This window comes from Dipodomys spectabilis, unplaced genomic scaffold, assembly GCF_019054845.1.
Source record: "Dipodomys spectabilis isolate Male_0828 unplaced genomic scaffold, ASM1905484v1 ptg000728l, whole genome shotgun sequence".
Classification (NCBI taxonomy): Eukaryota; Metazoa; Chordata; class Mammalia; order Rodentia; family Heteromyidae; genus Dipodomys; species Dipodomys spectabilis.
In genome coordinates this window covers 1-15,866 of record NW_024871405.1, presented here as the reverse complement: position 1 = coordinate 15,866, position 15,866 = coordinate 1, and the positions used below count along the sequence as shown (strand labels likewise).

Here is a 15,866-nt window from a genome sequence, read left to right as displayed (position 1 = left end):
CAGAAGCCTCTGGGTGGAGACGGAGCTGTTCAAACAGAGAGGGGCGAGAGAGACCCAGAGTAGACATGGCTCCATATCTACCCACCAGCCACTCTGTCCGCTCATCCACCCACCCCTCCCTCCATTGCCCACCAATCCCTCTGAACCTTCATGCACAGTTCCATCCATCCATCCATCCATCCTGGAGCTCACAAAGCTCTACAGATACTTCAGAATACTGATTTGTTTTCCTTTCTTAAGCTTCTCCCACAACCCCTCCCACAGTTCTCCCATTTGGGGGAATTCAAAGTGCCCAGAACACCACAGGATGACTTATGATATGATCATTATGCTGTGTTCCTCTTGGGTATTTCATGACACTTTACAGTTGGCAAAGCCTGAAGCTTCACAGGAATTTGGCAACTGTGCAGCTCAAGCCGGCCAGGAGTTAGCAGACATGGGCTCATGGAGACAGGGTACCCCCTCTCAACGATCCATTAGATAGATAGATAGGTAGATAGATAGATAGATAGATAGATAGATAGATAGATAGATAGTTAGATAGAAAGAAAGATAGAAAGATAGATAGATAGATAGATAGATAGATAGATAGATAGATAGATAGATAGATAGATAGATAGAAAGATAGAAAAATAGATAGATAGATAGAAAGATAGGTAGGTAGATAGATAGATAGATAGATAGATAGATAGATAGATAGATAGATAGACAGGATTAAATGGATGGATGGATTGGATTGATAGATAGGTAGGTAGATGATAGGTAGGTAGGTAGATAGATAGATAGGATTAATGGATGGATGGATTGGATTGATGGATAGGTGGATAGATAGGTAGTAGATGATAGGTAGGTAGGTAGATAGATAGATAGGATTCATGGATGGATGAATGGGTAGATGGATAGATGATGGATGGATGGGTGGGTAGATGTATGAATGGGTGAATAATAAATGGGTAGATGGATGGTTGGGTGGAAAGATAAGGAAATAGATTATAGGGTAGGATCAACAGCCAGGGGAGGTGCCAAGGCCCAGCCCAGGAGCCTCCCCAGCCTCTGTGTCCAGGGCAGCCTCTCTGGGAAGCCCCTTCACACCCCTCTGAGCCCCAGGCCCTGTTGGGGTGTGGGGAGCCTGTGGCTCTGATCCCCGGGGCCTGGCCAAGGACCAGCGGCACGAGTGACCCAGGGCTGTCTCCCGCAGCCGTGCTCTGAGCCCCAGGCCCTGTTGGGGTGTGGGGAGCCTGTGGCTCTGATCCCCAGGGCCTGGCCAAGGACCAGCGGCACGAGTGACCCAGAGCTGTCTCCCGCAGCGGTGCTCGGGCGCAGCGCGATGGACCGGGTGCCCATTGTCTGTGACTATGGCTCTGGCTTCAGCAAAGTGGGCTTTGCCGGGAACAAGGACCCGCTGGGCGTCTTCCCCACCGTCCTGGGAAAGCTTCGGCACGACGTGAGTGGGGGGGCTGGGCTCGGGGAGGGGAGCATATTGGCTGTGGCCTCAGCTGCCCAGCCGGGCCCCGCCCCCGAACCTCCATCACAGACCACTCAGGAAGGACTGGCCGCTCCCTGGTTTGTGGGTTCGCCCCCCCCCCCCCGCGTGACCCTCTGTAAAGTCGGTCATCTGCCAGGATCTTGTTTCTAAGTGTTACCCCATCCTGGGAGAGCGGGCTAGGGGTTCACACCCTGCCGTTCCCTAGAGGGCAGCTGCCCTTGGGGCCCAGCTAGCCTCCTGGGGGACACCGGGAAGGGGGCTGCCGCGCAATGGCAGCACTCAGAGGGGCTGCTCCTGGCCATGTCCCCTGGACCCAGGAGGACAGGAAAAGGCCGGGGCAGTGGGGGAGGCCTGAGGCCTGAGGCAGGCACTGGTAGAGCCAGGGAGGTCCCCGCCCCCTCCGGCATGCTGGCCTGGCGACTCTGGCACCGGCAGCCCTGGGAGGCGCAGCTCTGTCCACACTCTCTCCCCTCCCTCCCGAGGCGGTCTGTTCACCCGAGGCCAGTCAGGCCAGTCCGTTGGCAAGTCCCTCCGGAGCGATAGGAAGAGCTGATCTGTGTGGAGCTCAGCCTGGTTGCCTTGCTCAAAACCAGCGGCAGACCCTTCCCCAGCCGGCCTTGCAAGTCGGCGCACCCCTCCCCCCAGCCTTCCCGACACGTGGCTCTCCACGCAGGCGCAGCCAGATGAGCGCTTCACCCCGCAGACTGTGCTAAAAGCGCCTCTTATTTTTTATTTTTTTGGCACTTGTGGGGCTTGAACTCAGGGCCTGGGCGCGGTCCCTGAGCTCTTTTGCCCAAGGCTAGCCCTCTACCACGTTGAGCCGTGGCGCCACTTCTGGTTTTTGATTGCTTAATTGGAGATGAGTCTTTGGGGGATTTTCCAGCCTGTGCTGGCTTCAAACTGTGATCCTCAGATCTCAGCCTCTCAAATAGCTAGGATGACAGGCGTGAGCCACTGGCAGCCGGCACTAAAAGCTCTTATTGAAACTGCGCAGGGTTGAAGAGGGGCCTGGTGCCCCATCTAGGACCAGAGCCCGCTGCCAGTGGCTGCTCGGCATTCAGTCACAGGAAAGCGGAGGGCAGGGGTCTGGCCCTAACGGCCTCCCAAGGCCAATGCACCTGCCTGTGTTTTCCAGAGGGTGTTTGTGGGCCTGGAGGAAGAGGATTGGTTCATTGGCAGCGAGGTCTACCAGAATCTGGAGAAACTCAGCCTGCACTACCCCATCAGCCGGGGAGCCATCCACAGCTGGGATGACCTGGAAAAGGTGGGGTGCAGCTCCCACAGGGGCTGGGACAGTGGTGGGGCTGAGGGCAGCTCCCTCTGGGCCCCTGGATGGCCAGGACCTGGGGGTGGGCCTGGGCCCCGGCAGGGGACCCCAGGGTGGGGCCGCCGGGACTTTGCCTCTCTTGCTGTCAGTCCCTCCAGACAGCACCCGGGTGGCCTCAGCCTCAGCCCTGAGCTCGAGCCCTTCCTCCTCTGCTGCTTACGGAGCTCCTCTGGAAAGTCTCTGCCCTTGCTGTTTGAATCTTTGGCCATAGAACCCTCAGATTTGTGCTGCTGCCGCTGCTGCTTTTTTTTTTCTTTTGTGTCGGTCGTGGGGCCCGAATTCTGGGCCTGGGCGCTGTTCCTGCTCACTTCAGTTCAAGGCTAGCGCTCTACCACTTGAGCCACAGCGCCACTTCTGGCCTTTACTGCTTATGGGGTGCTGAGGAATCGATCCCAGTGGTTGCCAGGCAAACACTCTACCACTGAGCCACCTTCCCAGTCCTTGTACTGCTTCTTTAGGTAGACAGATGGACAGGTTAGATGACAGACAATATGTGATGGGGAAGAGATGATGAATGTGTAGGTGACAGATGCAGTAGAGCAGGCAATAGGTACACAGGTGACATATGGTAGATACAGAGATGGTAGACGACGCAGGGATGGCAGATAGACAGTAGACAGGCAGATACAAGAGATGGTAAACACATGGATGGATGGTTGGATGGATGGGTGGATGGATGGGTGGATGGGTGGATGGATGGATGATGGATGGATGATGAATGGATGGATGGATGATGGATGGGTGGATGGATGATGGATGGGTAGATGGATGGATGATGAATGGGTGGATGGATGGATGGGTGGATGGATGGGTGAATGGATGGGTGGATGGATGGATGGATGGATGGATGGGTGGATGGATGGATGATGAATGGATGGGTGGATGGATGGATGATGAATGGATGGGTGGATGGATGGATGGATGGATGATGGATGGATGGGTGGATGGATGGGTGGATGGATGGATGGGTGGATGGATGGATGGATGGATGGATGGATGGGTGGATGGATGGATGATGAATGGATGGGTGGATGGATGGATGGATGGATGGATGGATGGGTGGATGGATGGGTGGATGGATGGATGGGTGGATGGATGGATGGATGGATGGATGGGTGGGTGGATGGATGGATGATGAATGGATGGGTGGATGGATGGTAGATGGACAGATGGTTAGATGGGTGAATGGATGAATGATAGACGATGGATGGATGATGAATGGGTGGATGGATGGGTGGATGGATGGATGGATGATGGATGGGTGGATGGATGGATGGGTGGATGGATGGATGGATGGATGGGTGGATGGATGGATGATGAATGGATGGGTGGATGGATGGATGGATGATGGATGGGTGGATGGATGGGTGGATGGATGATGGATGGATGGATGGATGATGGATGGGTGGATGGATGGTGGATGGATGGGTGGGTGGATGGATGGATGATGAATGGATGGGTGGATAGATGGATGGATGATGGATGGGTGGATGGATGGGTGGATGGATGGATGGATGGATGGATGGATGATGGATGGGTGGATGGATGGTGGATGGACAGGTGGTTAGATGGGTGAATGGATGAATGATAGATGATGGGTGGATGATGGATGGATGGATGGATGGATAACACACAGATGGGTGGATGATGGAGGGACAGATGGATGACGGCATCTGGCTGTAGAGCTGGCTCCCTTCTCTCACAGTAGTGGCTTACCCTACTCTCTCTCCTCCAGATTTGGCATTACTCCTTCTATCACCTGCTCCACAGCAACCCCAAGGAACATCCTCTGATGCTGTCAGAGCCACCTTTAATCCCCTTCTCTGTCAAAGAGATTGCATCTCAGGTAACAGCCCCTGCTGGACATGCTGTGGGGTGTCCCTTGGAGCTCTGACTGCCTTCGGAGCCAGGGAGGCTCCCATGAGTCCTGCTGGCCATGGAGGGGCAGGTTATGGCTAGCATGTCTACGGGGTGGCTGAGAGGGAGGCTGGAGCCCATCACTGGCCCCTGCGTGGAGCCTGGGCCGTGGGCAGAGCGGTGGCCTCCCGGGCCGCCAGGCTGTCGGCCTGCTTGTGTTTCTCCCCAGATCCTGTTCGAGACCTTCAAAGTGCCTGCCCTGCACTTAGCCAACCAGGGAGTGCTCGCCATGTTTGCCTCGGGCCACACCTCCGGTGAGTGGGCCCCTCTGCAGGGTCTACCCCACAGCACACACAGCCCCGGCCCTGACAGCAGTCCCCGACAGACACAAAGGCCAGCCCCCCAAGCCTGTCTAACGCCTTCCTTCCATCCCTCACGGTGCTGCTGCTGCTGCTGCTCCTCCTCCTCCTCCTGCTGCTACTGCTCCTCCTCCTCTTCCTCCTCCTCCTCCTCCCCTCCTCCTCCTCCCCGTTTCTCCTCTTCTTCCATCTCCTTCCCCTCCTCCATCTTCTCTACCTCTCTTCTTCCTCCTCCTCCTCCATCTCTTCCTCTTGTTCTTCCTCCTGTTCCTCCTCCTCGCCCTCCCCTCCTCCCTTTCTCTTCCTCCCCCCTCTTCTTCCTCCTCCCCCTCCCCTTCCTTTTCCCCTTCCTTCTCCCCTTCCGCCTTCTTCCTCCCCCTTCTTCTCTTCCTCCCCCTACTCTTCCTCCCTCCTCTCCCCCTCTACGTTTCCTCCTTCTCCTCCCTCTCCCTCTCCCCTTCCTCCACCTCTCCCCTTCCCTTCTCCTCTTCTTCCCCTCCTACTGTCCCCTCTTCCCCCTCCCCTATTCCTTCCCTTCCCCTCCTCGCTACCCCCCCTCTTCCTTCCCTTCCCTTTCTCCTCCTTCCCCCTTCTTCCCTTCGCCTCCTCCTCATCCTCTCCTTCCTCCTCTCCTCTCCTCCCCCTCCCTTCTCCCCATTCCCCCTCCTCCCTTCTCTTCTTCCTTCCCCCATCCCTCTCACTCCTTCTCCACCCTCCTCCTCCTCCTCCTCTTTCTCCTTTTTGTGCCAGTCTCAGGACCTGGGCGCTGGGCACTGTCCCTTAGTTTTTTCACTCAAGGCAGACGCTCTACCACTTGGGATATCAGTCTCACAAGCATTTTTGCCCAGGCTGGCTTCAAACTTTGAGCCTCAGAGCTCAGCCTCCTGAGAGCTGGGATTTCAGGCAGGAGCTGTCTTCTTCACTGGCTTTGCTGAGGAAGATACAGGAGCCCGGGCTGGGTGAGGCTGCTGAAAGGGGCAACCTCGATCCAGACATGCTGTATTCATCAACGGCTTTATGGAATGGAAACTCCTCTGTACAACTACTTAAAGACACTCTCTCTCTCTCTCTCTCTCCTTGCGTGTGCGGGTTTCTCTCTCTCGCCCTGCGTGTACGGGTGTCAGGTTCTCTCTCTCTCTCTCTCTCTCCCTCTCTCCTTCTCTCCCTCCCTCCCTCCCCCTGCGTGTACGGGTGTCAGGTGAACCACCTCTTACTGACTCTGGATGCACTATGAACCCACCAGAACCAGTGTTCCGTTCTGCTCCCGATCTGTCTGCAGCCGGCCTCAGCCCATGCAGAGACACGGGTTCGCGTCTTTAGGTTTTGTATAAATGGAACTGCGATGTGAGGACTCTTCTGTGCCTGTTTTCGATCTGCACACTGGCTGGCAGACGTGTCTGATTAATTGTATGTCTCCAAAGTTGATTCTCGTTCTTGCTGAGTAGGCTCCCCGTGTGAACGCCCCACACTTTGCCTGTTTATCCACGAATGACTGGAATTGGGCCTATTATGAATAGCACTGCCAGGGCCATTTGTGTGCACGTCTTCGTGTGGCCAGAAGCTCTCACTCTTTTTGGGTAAACAGCTGGACAGGGAGTGGCTGGTGTCTGTCTGTCTGTCTCGGTCACTCTATCTTGTCTCTCTCTGTATCTCTCTTTCTCCCTCCCCCCCTCTGTCATTCTCTGCCCGTGTCTCTCTCCTCACATACATGCACGTGCTGGGGTTTGAACTCACAGCCTCCTGCTTGCTGGGCAGGTGCTCGACCACTTCAGTCACATCTGGCTTAATGGGATCTATGGGCTTCTACTGTAAAACGGTCAGCGTCCTGCCCTGCCTTCAGAGGAAGAGGTTGACCTTGACCCTTGGCCTTCCTCTCCCCCCACAGACCTGACCGTGGAGGAGGAGCGCACCCACCGTGCGCGCTTCGTGACCGCCCGCATGTTCTCTGATCTAGGGATGACGATCGAGTCTGGAGAGGGCATGACTTACTTTGTGCCCGTCATCGATGGCTGTCCTTTGAGTCGCTCCACCACCAAGCTCGACATCGCCGGCCAAGACCTCACCTTCCACCTCATGCACCTGCTAGACAGGGGGAACCTGCTCCTGGGCACAGGTAGGAAACCGCGGCGCTCAGTGAGCGGCTGAGCCGGGCCGGGGTAGAGACCTCTGTGGGCGCTTCGGCCTGTGCCGCCGTCTGCAAGCCGGGCCTGCTGCACCAGCATTCAGATCCTACTTCAGTCTGCCTACAGTTAGGGACACGGAGCGGAGCGGCAGGGAACCCACCAGAGAGCAATGACTTTGAGGATGATGACGGGGGTGGGGATGGTGGTCCTCCAGCTCCAGGAAGAGAGCGTCTAAGAAGGTCAAGAATCTGCCTAGATCCAGTCACTTGGCAACTGGCAGAGATGCCATGTGAATCTGGTGTTGTCCTGAAGCCCAGGGGCAGGTGGGAGGGGAGAGCCCGCGTGCAGGTAGGGGCGGTGGGCGTGGCCGGCAGGAGAGCTGGGAGCGCCTGCGGCTCTGGCGGGACAGATGTGGACGGGCGCAGGCGTGGGGGTTACAATTAAGTCCAGTTGGGTCTCGAGCCTCCCCCTCCGTGCACACCCCGTGGGGAAGATGCCCACATTGCCCGGCCCTGCGCGGCCTTGTGGCTCCGGAAGCTCTGTTTCCCTTCCCTCCTCCTGTCCCGGGCCTGCCCCGGCACAGGCCGCCTGCGCTGCTGCCCCGTGTGGACAGCTGGCTCTGGCCCCACGCCCCGCCCCCTCTGGTCCTGCAGCTGACCGAGAGTGCATCAGGAACATGAAGGAGAAGTGCTGCTTCGTGGCGCAGGACTTTGACAAGGAAAAGGAGAGCAGCCGGGCGCTTTCCCAGCAGAAGACCTTCCAGCTGCCCGACGGCCGGGAGGTCAGCCTGGGCCATGAGGCCTTCCTGTGCCCCGAGGCCCTTTTCCAGACCAGCCTAATAGGTGAGCCCGCGAGGGAGCAGATCAGCCCGGGTTACCGGAAAGCAGGCGCTGGGGTGGGCAAGGGGGGGGATGCCGGTTTGAGCAGCAAATGGAGGCGGGGCGAGGTGGCTCACACCTGCCGTCCAGACAGAGGCGGGAGGACCGTGCATGGGAGCCTGGCCTGGGCTACACAGTGAGACCCTAGCTCCAACAACCAAGGACAGCTCTTCCTGCGCCTGCTGCCAGAGTGACTCGGGGCACGCTGGCCCTCAGGACCCCCTGGGGCAAGGAACTGTAGACATTTGGTATCCATGAGCATGTGAGCCCAGAGCCTGGGTGCCAGGGACGGCCGGTATGCCCAGGACACGGCGCTCGGCGCCCTGGGAATGTGGGAGTCATTTTTCCATGATGAACCCGGGCTAGAGACTCGCCTCCCTCTGGCAAATGCAAGGCTTCTCTTCACCGTTTCATTTAAGCGTGCTAATTTTAATGTTTTCTGGGCATCATTTGCTCTGCGTGTGTACGTGTGCATGTGTGTGTGTGTGTGTGTGTACATGTGCGCAAATGTGCACTGCATATGTGTACTGGTACTGGGACTTGAACTCAGGCCTGGGCGTGTCCCTGAGCATTTTCACTCAAGGCTGGCACTCTACCACTTCAGCCACAGCCTCACTTCCAGTCTTTTGGTGGCTCAATGAAGAGTCATAGACTTTCCTTCCTGGGTTGACAGTAAACCGTAGCCCTCAGATCTCAGCCTCCTGAGTAGCTGAGATCGCAGGCGTGAGCCACTGGCGCCCGGCTATTACCTGCTTTTGTGGGGAGGCAGCTTTTAAGGCAGGGAGACACAATTGGCAAATCGCACACATTTTGTGTTTGAAATCCTGTATTTTAACGTGTATATTCACCACGCTTGGTCGCGGTCACGTGTGATCAATCTTTGAGTATTTGTAGCCTCACTTACTCAACAAAATAATTTGAACTATAAAAAGTTGTGACAGCCAAGCTGAAGGGGTTGTGGCCCACGCCTGGCACCCAGCCACACAAGTGGCCAGGACTCGAGAATTGTGGCGCAGAGCCAGCCTGAGCAGGAGAGTCTGTGAGACTCTCATCCCCAATTAGCCAGCAAAAAGCCAGAAGTGGAGCTGTGGTTCAAGTGGTAGAGCACCAGTCTTGAGTTTAAAAAAAAAAAAAAGGCTTTTGGACCATATATAGGCCCTAAGTTCAAGGCCCAGAACTGCCACAAAAAATGATGATATTCAAAGTAGAAAACACTAGATTTGGAAGGAACGTTAAAAAATCTGATGTCTGTAGAGGCTTTGAGCATTGAGTTGACTAAACCCTCGGGCTCAGTGGCTCACACCTGTAATCCTAGCTTCTTTGGAGGCTGACTTGGGAGGATCTCAATTCAAGGCCCGCCCTCCCTGCAGTGCCGGGAAGCCTCGGGCAGCCAGCTCCGGGTCTCTGCACACACCACCCTTGGGTGGGAGGTGAGGGCTTACTGAGAAATAACCGGCAAGGCCAGGCCCCAGTGGCCATGCTTGTAATCCTGCCTGGCTACTCCACAGGCTGAGATCCAGAGGATCACAGACCAGAGCGGCCCAGGCCTCAGCCTGTGGAGTCCTCGGTGCAGCCCCTGCGGGTTGACTCCCCAGGGCTGTGCCCTGGGTGCTGTGGAACCTTCTCCGCTGGCCACAGGGCTCCCTGTGACCCTGAGCTCCTGCTGCCCTGTGCCTCCACCAGAGGGAGGGCCCAGGAGCCGGCCTACAAGCCACACGGGGCGCCCCCCTCCTCACCCCTCCTCACCCCTCCACAGCGTGGTCACTCCCCTCCTCACCCCTCCACAGCCTGGTCACTCCCCTCCTCACCCCTCCACAGCCCGCGCCCCCCTCCTCACCCCTCCACAGCCTGCGCCCTCCCCTCCTCACCCCTCCACAGCCTGCGCCCTCCCCTCCTCACCCCTCCACAGCCTGCGCCCTCCCCTCCTCACCCCTCCACAGCGTGGTCCCTCCCCTCCTCACCCCTCCACAGCCCGCACCCTCCCCTCCTCACCCCTCCACAGCCCGCGCCCTCCCCTCCTCACCCCTCCACAGCCTGCGCCCTCCCCTCCTCACCCCTCCACAGCCTGCGCCCTCCCCTCCTCACCCCTCCACAGCCTGCGCCCTCAACCTCCACCCCTCCACAGCCTGCACCCTCCCCTCCTCACCCCTCCACAGCCTGGTCACTCCCCTCCTCACCCTTCCACAGCCTGGTCACTCCCCTCCTCACCCCTCCACAGCCTGCACCCTCCCCTCCTCACCCCTCCACAGCCTGGTCACTCCCCTCCTCACCCCTCCACAGCCTGGTCACTCCCCTCCTCACCCCTCCACAGCCCGTGCCCTCCCCTCCTCACCCCTCCACAGCCCGCGCCCTCCCCTCCTCACCCCTCCACAGCCCGCACCCTCCTCCTCACCCCTCCAAAGCCCGTGCCCTCCACTCCTAACTCCTCCACAGCCTGCGCCCTCCCCTCCTCACCCCTCCACAGCCTGCGCCCTCCCCTCCTCACCCCTCCACAGCCCGCGCCCCCCTCCTCACCCTTCCACAGCCTGGTCACTCCCCTCCTCACCCCTCCACAGCCCGCGCCCTCCCCTCCTCACCCCTCCACAGCCTGGTCACTCCCCTCCTCACCCCTCCACAGCCCGCGCCCTCCACTCCTCACCCCTCCAAAGCCCGTGCCCTCCACTCCTCACCCCTCCACAGCCTGCGCCCTCCCCTCCTCACCCCTCCACAGCCCGCACCCTCCCCTCCTCACCCCTCCACAGCCTGCGCCCTCCCCTCCTCACCCCTCCACAGCCTGCGCCCTCCCCTCCTCACCCCTCCACAGCCCGCGCCCCCCTCCTCACCCTTCCACAGCCTGGTCACTCCCCTCCTCACCCCTCCACAGCCCGTGCCCTCCCCTCCTCACCCCTCCACAGCCTGTGCCCTCCCCTCCTCACCCCTCCACAGCCTGCGCCCTCCCCTCCTCACCCCTCCACAGCCTGCGCCCTCCACTCCTCACCCTCCACAGCCTGCGCCCTCCCCTCCTCACCCCTCCACAGCCTGCGCCCTCCCCTCCTCACCCCTCCACAGCCTGCGCCCTCCCCTCCTCACCCCTCCACAGCCCGCGCCCTCCCCTCCTAACTCCTCCACAGCCTGCGCCCTCCCCTCCTCACCCCTCCATAGCCTGCACCCTCCCCTCCTCACCCTTCCACAGCCTGCGCCCTCCCCTCCTCACCCCTCCACAGCCTGCGCCCTCCCCTCCTCACCCCTCCACAGCCTGCGCCCTCCCCTCCTCACCCCTCCACAGCCCGCGCCCTCCCCTCCTCACCCCTCCACAGCCTGCGCCCTCCCCTCCTCACCCCTCAACAGCCCGCGCCCTCCCCTCCTCACCCCTCCACAGCCTGGTCACTCCCCTCCTCACCCCTCCACAGCCTGGTCACTCCCCTCCTCACCCCTCCACAGCCCGCGCCCCCCTCCTCACCCCTCCACAGCCTGCGCCCTCCCCTCCTCACCCCTCAACAGCCCGCGCCCTCCCCTCCTCACCCCTCCACAGCCTGGTCACTCCCCTCCTCACCCCTCCACAGCCTGCGCCCTCCCCTCCTCACCCCTCCACAGCCTGGTCACTCCCCTCCTCACCCTCCACAGCCTGCGCCCTCCCCTCCTCACCCCTCCACAGCCTGCGTCCTCCCCTCCTCACCCCTCCACAGCCTGGTCACTCCCCTCCTCACCCCTCCACAGCCTGGTCACTCCCCTCCTCACCCCTCCACAGCCCGCGCCCCCCTCCTCACCCCTCCACAGCCCGCGCCCTCCCCTCCTCACCCCTCCACAGCCTGGTCACTCCCCTCCTCACCCCTCCACAGCCCGTGCCCTCCCCTCCTCACCCCTCCACAGCCTACGCCCTCCCCTCCTCACCCCTCCACAGCCTGCGCCCTCCCCTCCTAACTCCTCCACAGCCTGCGCCCTCCCCTCCTCACCCCTCCACAGCCTGCGCCCTCCCCTCCTCACGCCTCCACAGCCCGCGCCCTCCCCTCCTCACCCCTCCACAGCCCGCGCCCTCCCCTCCTCACCCCTCCACAGCCCGCGCCCTCCCCTCCTCACCCCTCCACAGCCCGCGCCCTCCCCTCCTCACCCCTCCACAGCCCGCGCCCTCCCCTCCTCACCCCTCCACAGCCCGCGCCCTCCCCTCCTCACCCCTCCACAGCCTGCGCCCTCCCCTCCTCACCCCTCCACAGCCCGCGCCCTCCCCTCCTCACCCCTCCACAGCCCGCACCCTCCCCTCCTCACCCCTCCACAGCCCGCGCCCCCCTCCTCACCCCTCCACAGCCCGCACCCTCCCCTCCTCACCCCTCCACAGCCTGCGCCCTCCCCTCCTCACCCCTCCACAGCCCGCGCCCTCCCCTCCTCACCCCTCCACAGCCCGCACCCTCCCCTCCTCACCCCTCCACAGCCCGCGCCCTCCCCTCCTCACCCCTCCACAGCCCGCGCCCCCCTCCTCACCCCTCCACAGCCCGCGCCCTCCCCTCCTCACCCCTCCACAGCCCGCGCCCTCCCCTCCTCACCCCTCCACAGCCCGCGCCCTCCCCTCCTCACCCCTCCACAGCCCGCGCCCTCCCCTCCTCACCCCTCCACAGCCCGCGCCCTCCCCTCCTCATCCCTCCACAGCCTGCACCCTCCCCTCCTCACCCCTCCACAGCCTGCGCCCTCCCCTCCTCATCCCTCCACAGCCTGCGCCCCCCTCCTCACCCCTCCACAGCCTGCGCCCTCCCCTCCTCACCCCTCCACAGCCTGCGCCCTCCCCTCCTCACCCCTCCACAGCCTGCGCCCTCCCCTCCTCACCCCTCCACAGCCTGGTCACTCCCCTCCTCACCCCTCCACAGCCTGGTCACTCCCCTCCTCACCCCTCCACAGCCTGCGCCCTCCCCTCCTCACCCCTCCACAGCCTGCACCCTCCCCTCCTCACCCTTCCACAGCCTGCGCCCTCCCCTCCTCACCCCTCCACAGCCTGCGCCATCCTTCCTCACCCCTCCACAGCCTGCGCCCTCCACTCCTCACCCTCCACAGCCTGCGCCCTCCCCTCCTCACCCCTCCACAGCCTGCGCCCTCCCCTCCTCACCCCTCCACAGCCTGCACCCTCCCCTCCTCACCCCTCCACAGCCTGGTCACTCCCCTCCTCACCCCTCCACAGCCTGGTCACTCCCCTCCTCACCCCTCCACAGCCTGCGCCTTCCCCTCCTCACCCCTCCACAGCCTGGTCACTCCCCTCCTCACCCCTCCACAGCCTGCGCCATCCTTCCTCACCCCTCCACAGCCTACGCCCTCCCCTCCTCACCCTCCACAGCCTGCAACCCCCCTCCTCACCCCTCCATAGCCGGCGCCCTCCCCTCCTCACCCCTCCACAGCCTGCGCCCTCCCCTCCTCACCCCTCAGCAGCCCGCGCCCTTCCCTCCTCACCCCTCCACAGCCTGGTCACTCCCCTCCTCACCCCTCCACAGCCTGGTCACTCCCCTCCTCACCCCTCCACAGCCCGCACCCTCCCCCTCCTCACCCCTCCACAGCCTGCGCCCTCCCCCTCCTCACCCCTCCACAGCCTGCGCCCTCCCCTCCTCACCCCTCCACAGCCCGCACCCTCCCCTCCTCACCCCTCCACAGCCCGCGCCCCCCTCCTCACCCCTCCACAGCCTGCGCCCTCCCCTCCTCACCAATCCACAGCCTGCGCCCTCCCCTCCTCACCCCTCCACAGCCTGGTCACTCCCCTCCTCACCCCTCCACAGCCTGCGCCCCCCCTCCTCACCCCTCCACAGCCTGCGCCCTCCCCTCCTCACCCCTCCACAGCCCGTGCCCTCCCCTCCTCACCCCTCCACAGCATGCGCCCTCCCCTCCTCACCCCTCCACAGCCCGCGCCCTCCCCTCCTCACCCCTCCACAGCCTGCGCCCTCCCCTCCTCACCCCTCCACAGCCCGTGCCCTCCACCTCCTCACCCCTCCACAGCCTGCACCCTCCCCTCCTCATCCCTCCACTTCCCGCGCCCTCCCCTCCTCACCCCTCCACAGCCCGCGCCCTCCCCTCCTCACCCCTCCACAGCCCGCGCCCTCCCCTCCTCACCCCTCCACAGCCTGCGCCCTCCCCTCCTCACCCCTCCACAGCCCGCGCCCTCCCCTCCTCACCCATCCACAGCCTGCGCCCTCCCCTCCTCACCCCTCCACAGCCTGCGCCTTCCCCTCCTCACCCCTCCACAGCCTGCGCCCTCCCTCCTCACCCCTCCACAGCCCGCGCCCTCCCCTCCTCACCCCTCCACAGCCTGCGCCCTCCCTCCTCACCCCTCCACAGCCTGCGCCCTCCCTCCTTGCCTTTCCACAGCGGTGTCCCCCCTCCTCACCCCTCCACAGGGAGAAGCACCGAGGGGATCCACATGTTCACCCTCCGCACCATCACCTCCTGTGACAGAATCTTCTGGAAGACCCTCTTGGGCCACATTTTGCTGTCTGGAGGCACCAGTTGCTTCCCTGGCTTGAAGCAAAGGCTGCAGAGGGAAGTGGTCCGGCTGGCTTGCAGCTACTTTCATGTGAAGGTGTGCACTCCCAGCCCGGGGGGGGGGCTTCCTGCGGCCCTTCTACAGACTTTTCTAGAATATCTCAGACCTTCGGGAGCCCCAGTGCACAAAAGCTAGGCACAGCAGCTCACGCTTGTAATACCAACTATTCAGGACCCCCCCCCCCCGAACCTCTCTCTGCAGAGCTCTGGGTGGATCCGAACGTGGGCACAGCCCGATTCATTCTGCTGGTCTGTAAAGGAGGTCGCGCGTCCCGCCTGGGAGCCCTGTGCCGCGTGCCCGGCACAAGCACAAGCACCGCTGCCACACCAGTGCGCACGGTGGCCCAGAGCCACAGGGCCCTCCCGGCCCTGCTCCTGCCCTCCCTGCGCTTCCCCTCCTCCATGTCCCTCCCTCCCCCACCCCTCCCCTCCTCCCTGCAACCCCTCCCTCCTCCCTCACCCTCCTCATGGCACCCCTCCCTCCCCGTACCCATCCCCCCTCCTTGCACTCCTCCCTGCACCTCTCCCATCCCTCCTCCCCACATCCCTCCCTCCCTCATTTCTCCTCCCCGCACCCCCCTCCTTCCCATTCCCTCCTCCCCGTCTCCCCTCACCCATCCTCCCTTCACCCATCCTCCCCTCCCTGTAGGTGGCCACCTCCCCCTATGCCAAGAACAGTGCCTGGACCGGCGGCTCCATCTTGTGCTCGCTCTCGACGTTCAAGGACCTGTGGGTGACCAGGAAAGAGTATGAGGACATGGGTGCCTCCATCTTCAGCCGACGGAGCTTCTGAGCCAAGGCCCTGGGGCCACTGCCTGTGGCAGCCGTGGCCACTGGACCAGCTCCAGCAACGCCCCCCTCCAGAGTACAATAAAAGAGATGAGCTCCGGCCGACGGGGCCCTTGGACAGCCTCCCGCACCTTCCCCGCATTCCTGTGTTAGTGCAGGTCGTGGTTCTGGCCGGCCCTGGGCATCAGTCAGGACGGCTCAGCACTGCCGCGTAACAAGCATCCCCGGCTGCCATCCTCACGCTGGAGCAGGTCTCAGCCTGCCGAGTCTCCTCTCCGGAAACTTGAGGGCAGGGCAGACGCTGCCCACATGCAGTAGGTCTCTCCATTTGTTCCCTGCCACTTGAAAAAGCTTGTTTGTTTGGCTCCCAGTTCTGGGACCCAGGAAGTCCAGAGCATGGTGCACCTGCCTGCGAGCTCCAGGCTGAGTTCAAGTGCCAGGGCCGCAGGGGTGGGGGGAGGACTGCAGGGGTGGGGGAGGACTGCAGGGGCGGGGCCAGGACCGCAGGGGTGGGGCCAGGGCCGCAGGGGTGGGGCCAGGGCCGCAGGGGCGGGGTGA

The 15,866-nt window shown here is 62.1% G+C and overlaps 1 protein-coding gene across 1 annotated transcript; it reads left to right on the top strand.

Annotated features, from left to right (window-relative positions):
• The first annotated feature begins 1,327 nt into the window (after positions 1–1,327).
• LOC122102048 (actin-58-like) lies at positions 1,328–15,312 on the top strand. Its single transcript, XM_042672569.1, has 8 exons — positions 1,328–1,444; positions 2,622–2,750; positions 4,549–4,659; positions 4,900–4,984; positions 6,984–7,142; positions 7,806–7,994; positions 14,375–14,556; positions 15,169–15,312. Exons 1-8 carry the CDS (start codon positions 1,328–1,330, stop codon positions 15,310–15,312), a joined length of 1,116 nt encoding a protein of 371 aa, XP_042528503.1.
• The last annotated feature ends 554 nt before the right edge of the window (positions 15,313–15,866 follow it).

Coding starts and splice junctions, on each gene's coding strand:
- LOC122102048 (XM_042672569.1), top strand. CDS start 1,328: ATGGACCGGGTGCCCATTGTCTGTGACTATGGCTCTGGCTTCAGCAAA. Junction 4,985..6,983: donor TGCCTCGGGCCACACCTCCG/GTGAGTGGGCCC, acceptor TCTCTGATCTAG/GGATGACGATCGAGTCTGGA. Junction 14,557..15,168: donor GCAGCTACTTTCATGTGAAG/GTGTGCACTCCC, acceptor CCCTCCCTGTAG/GTGGCCACCTCCCCCTATGC.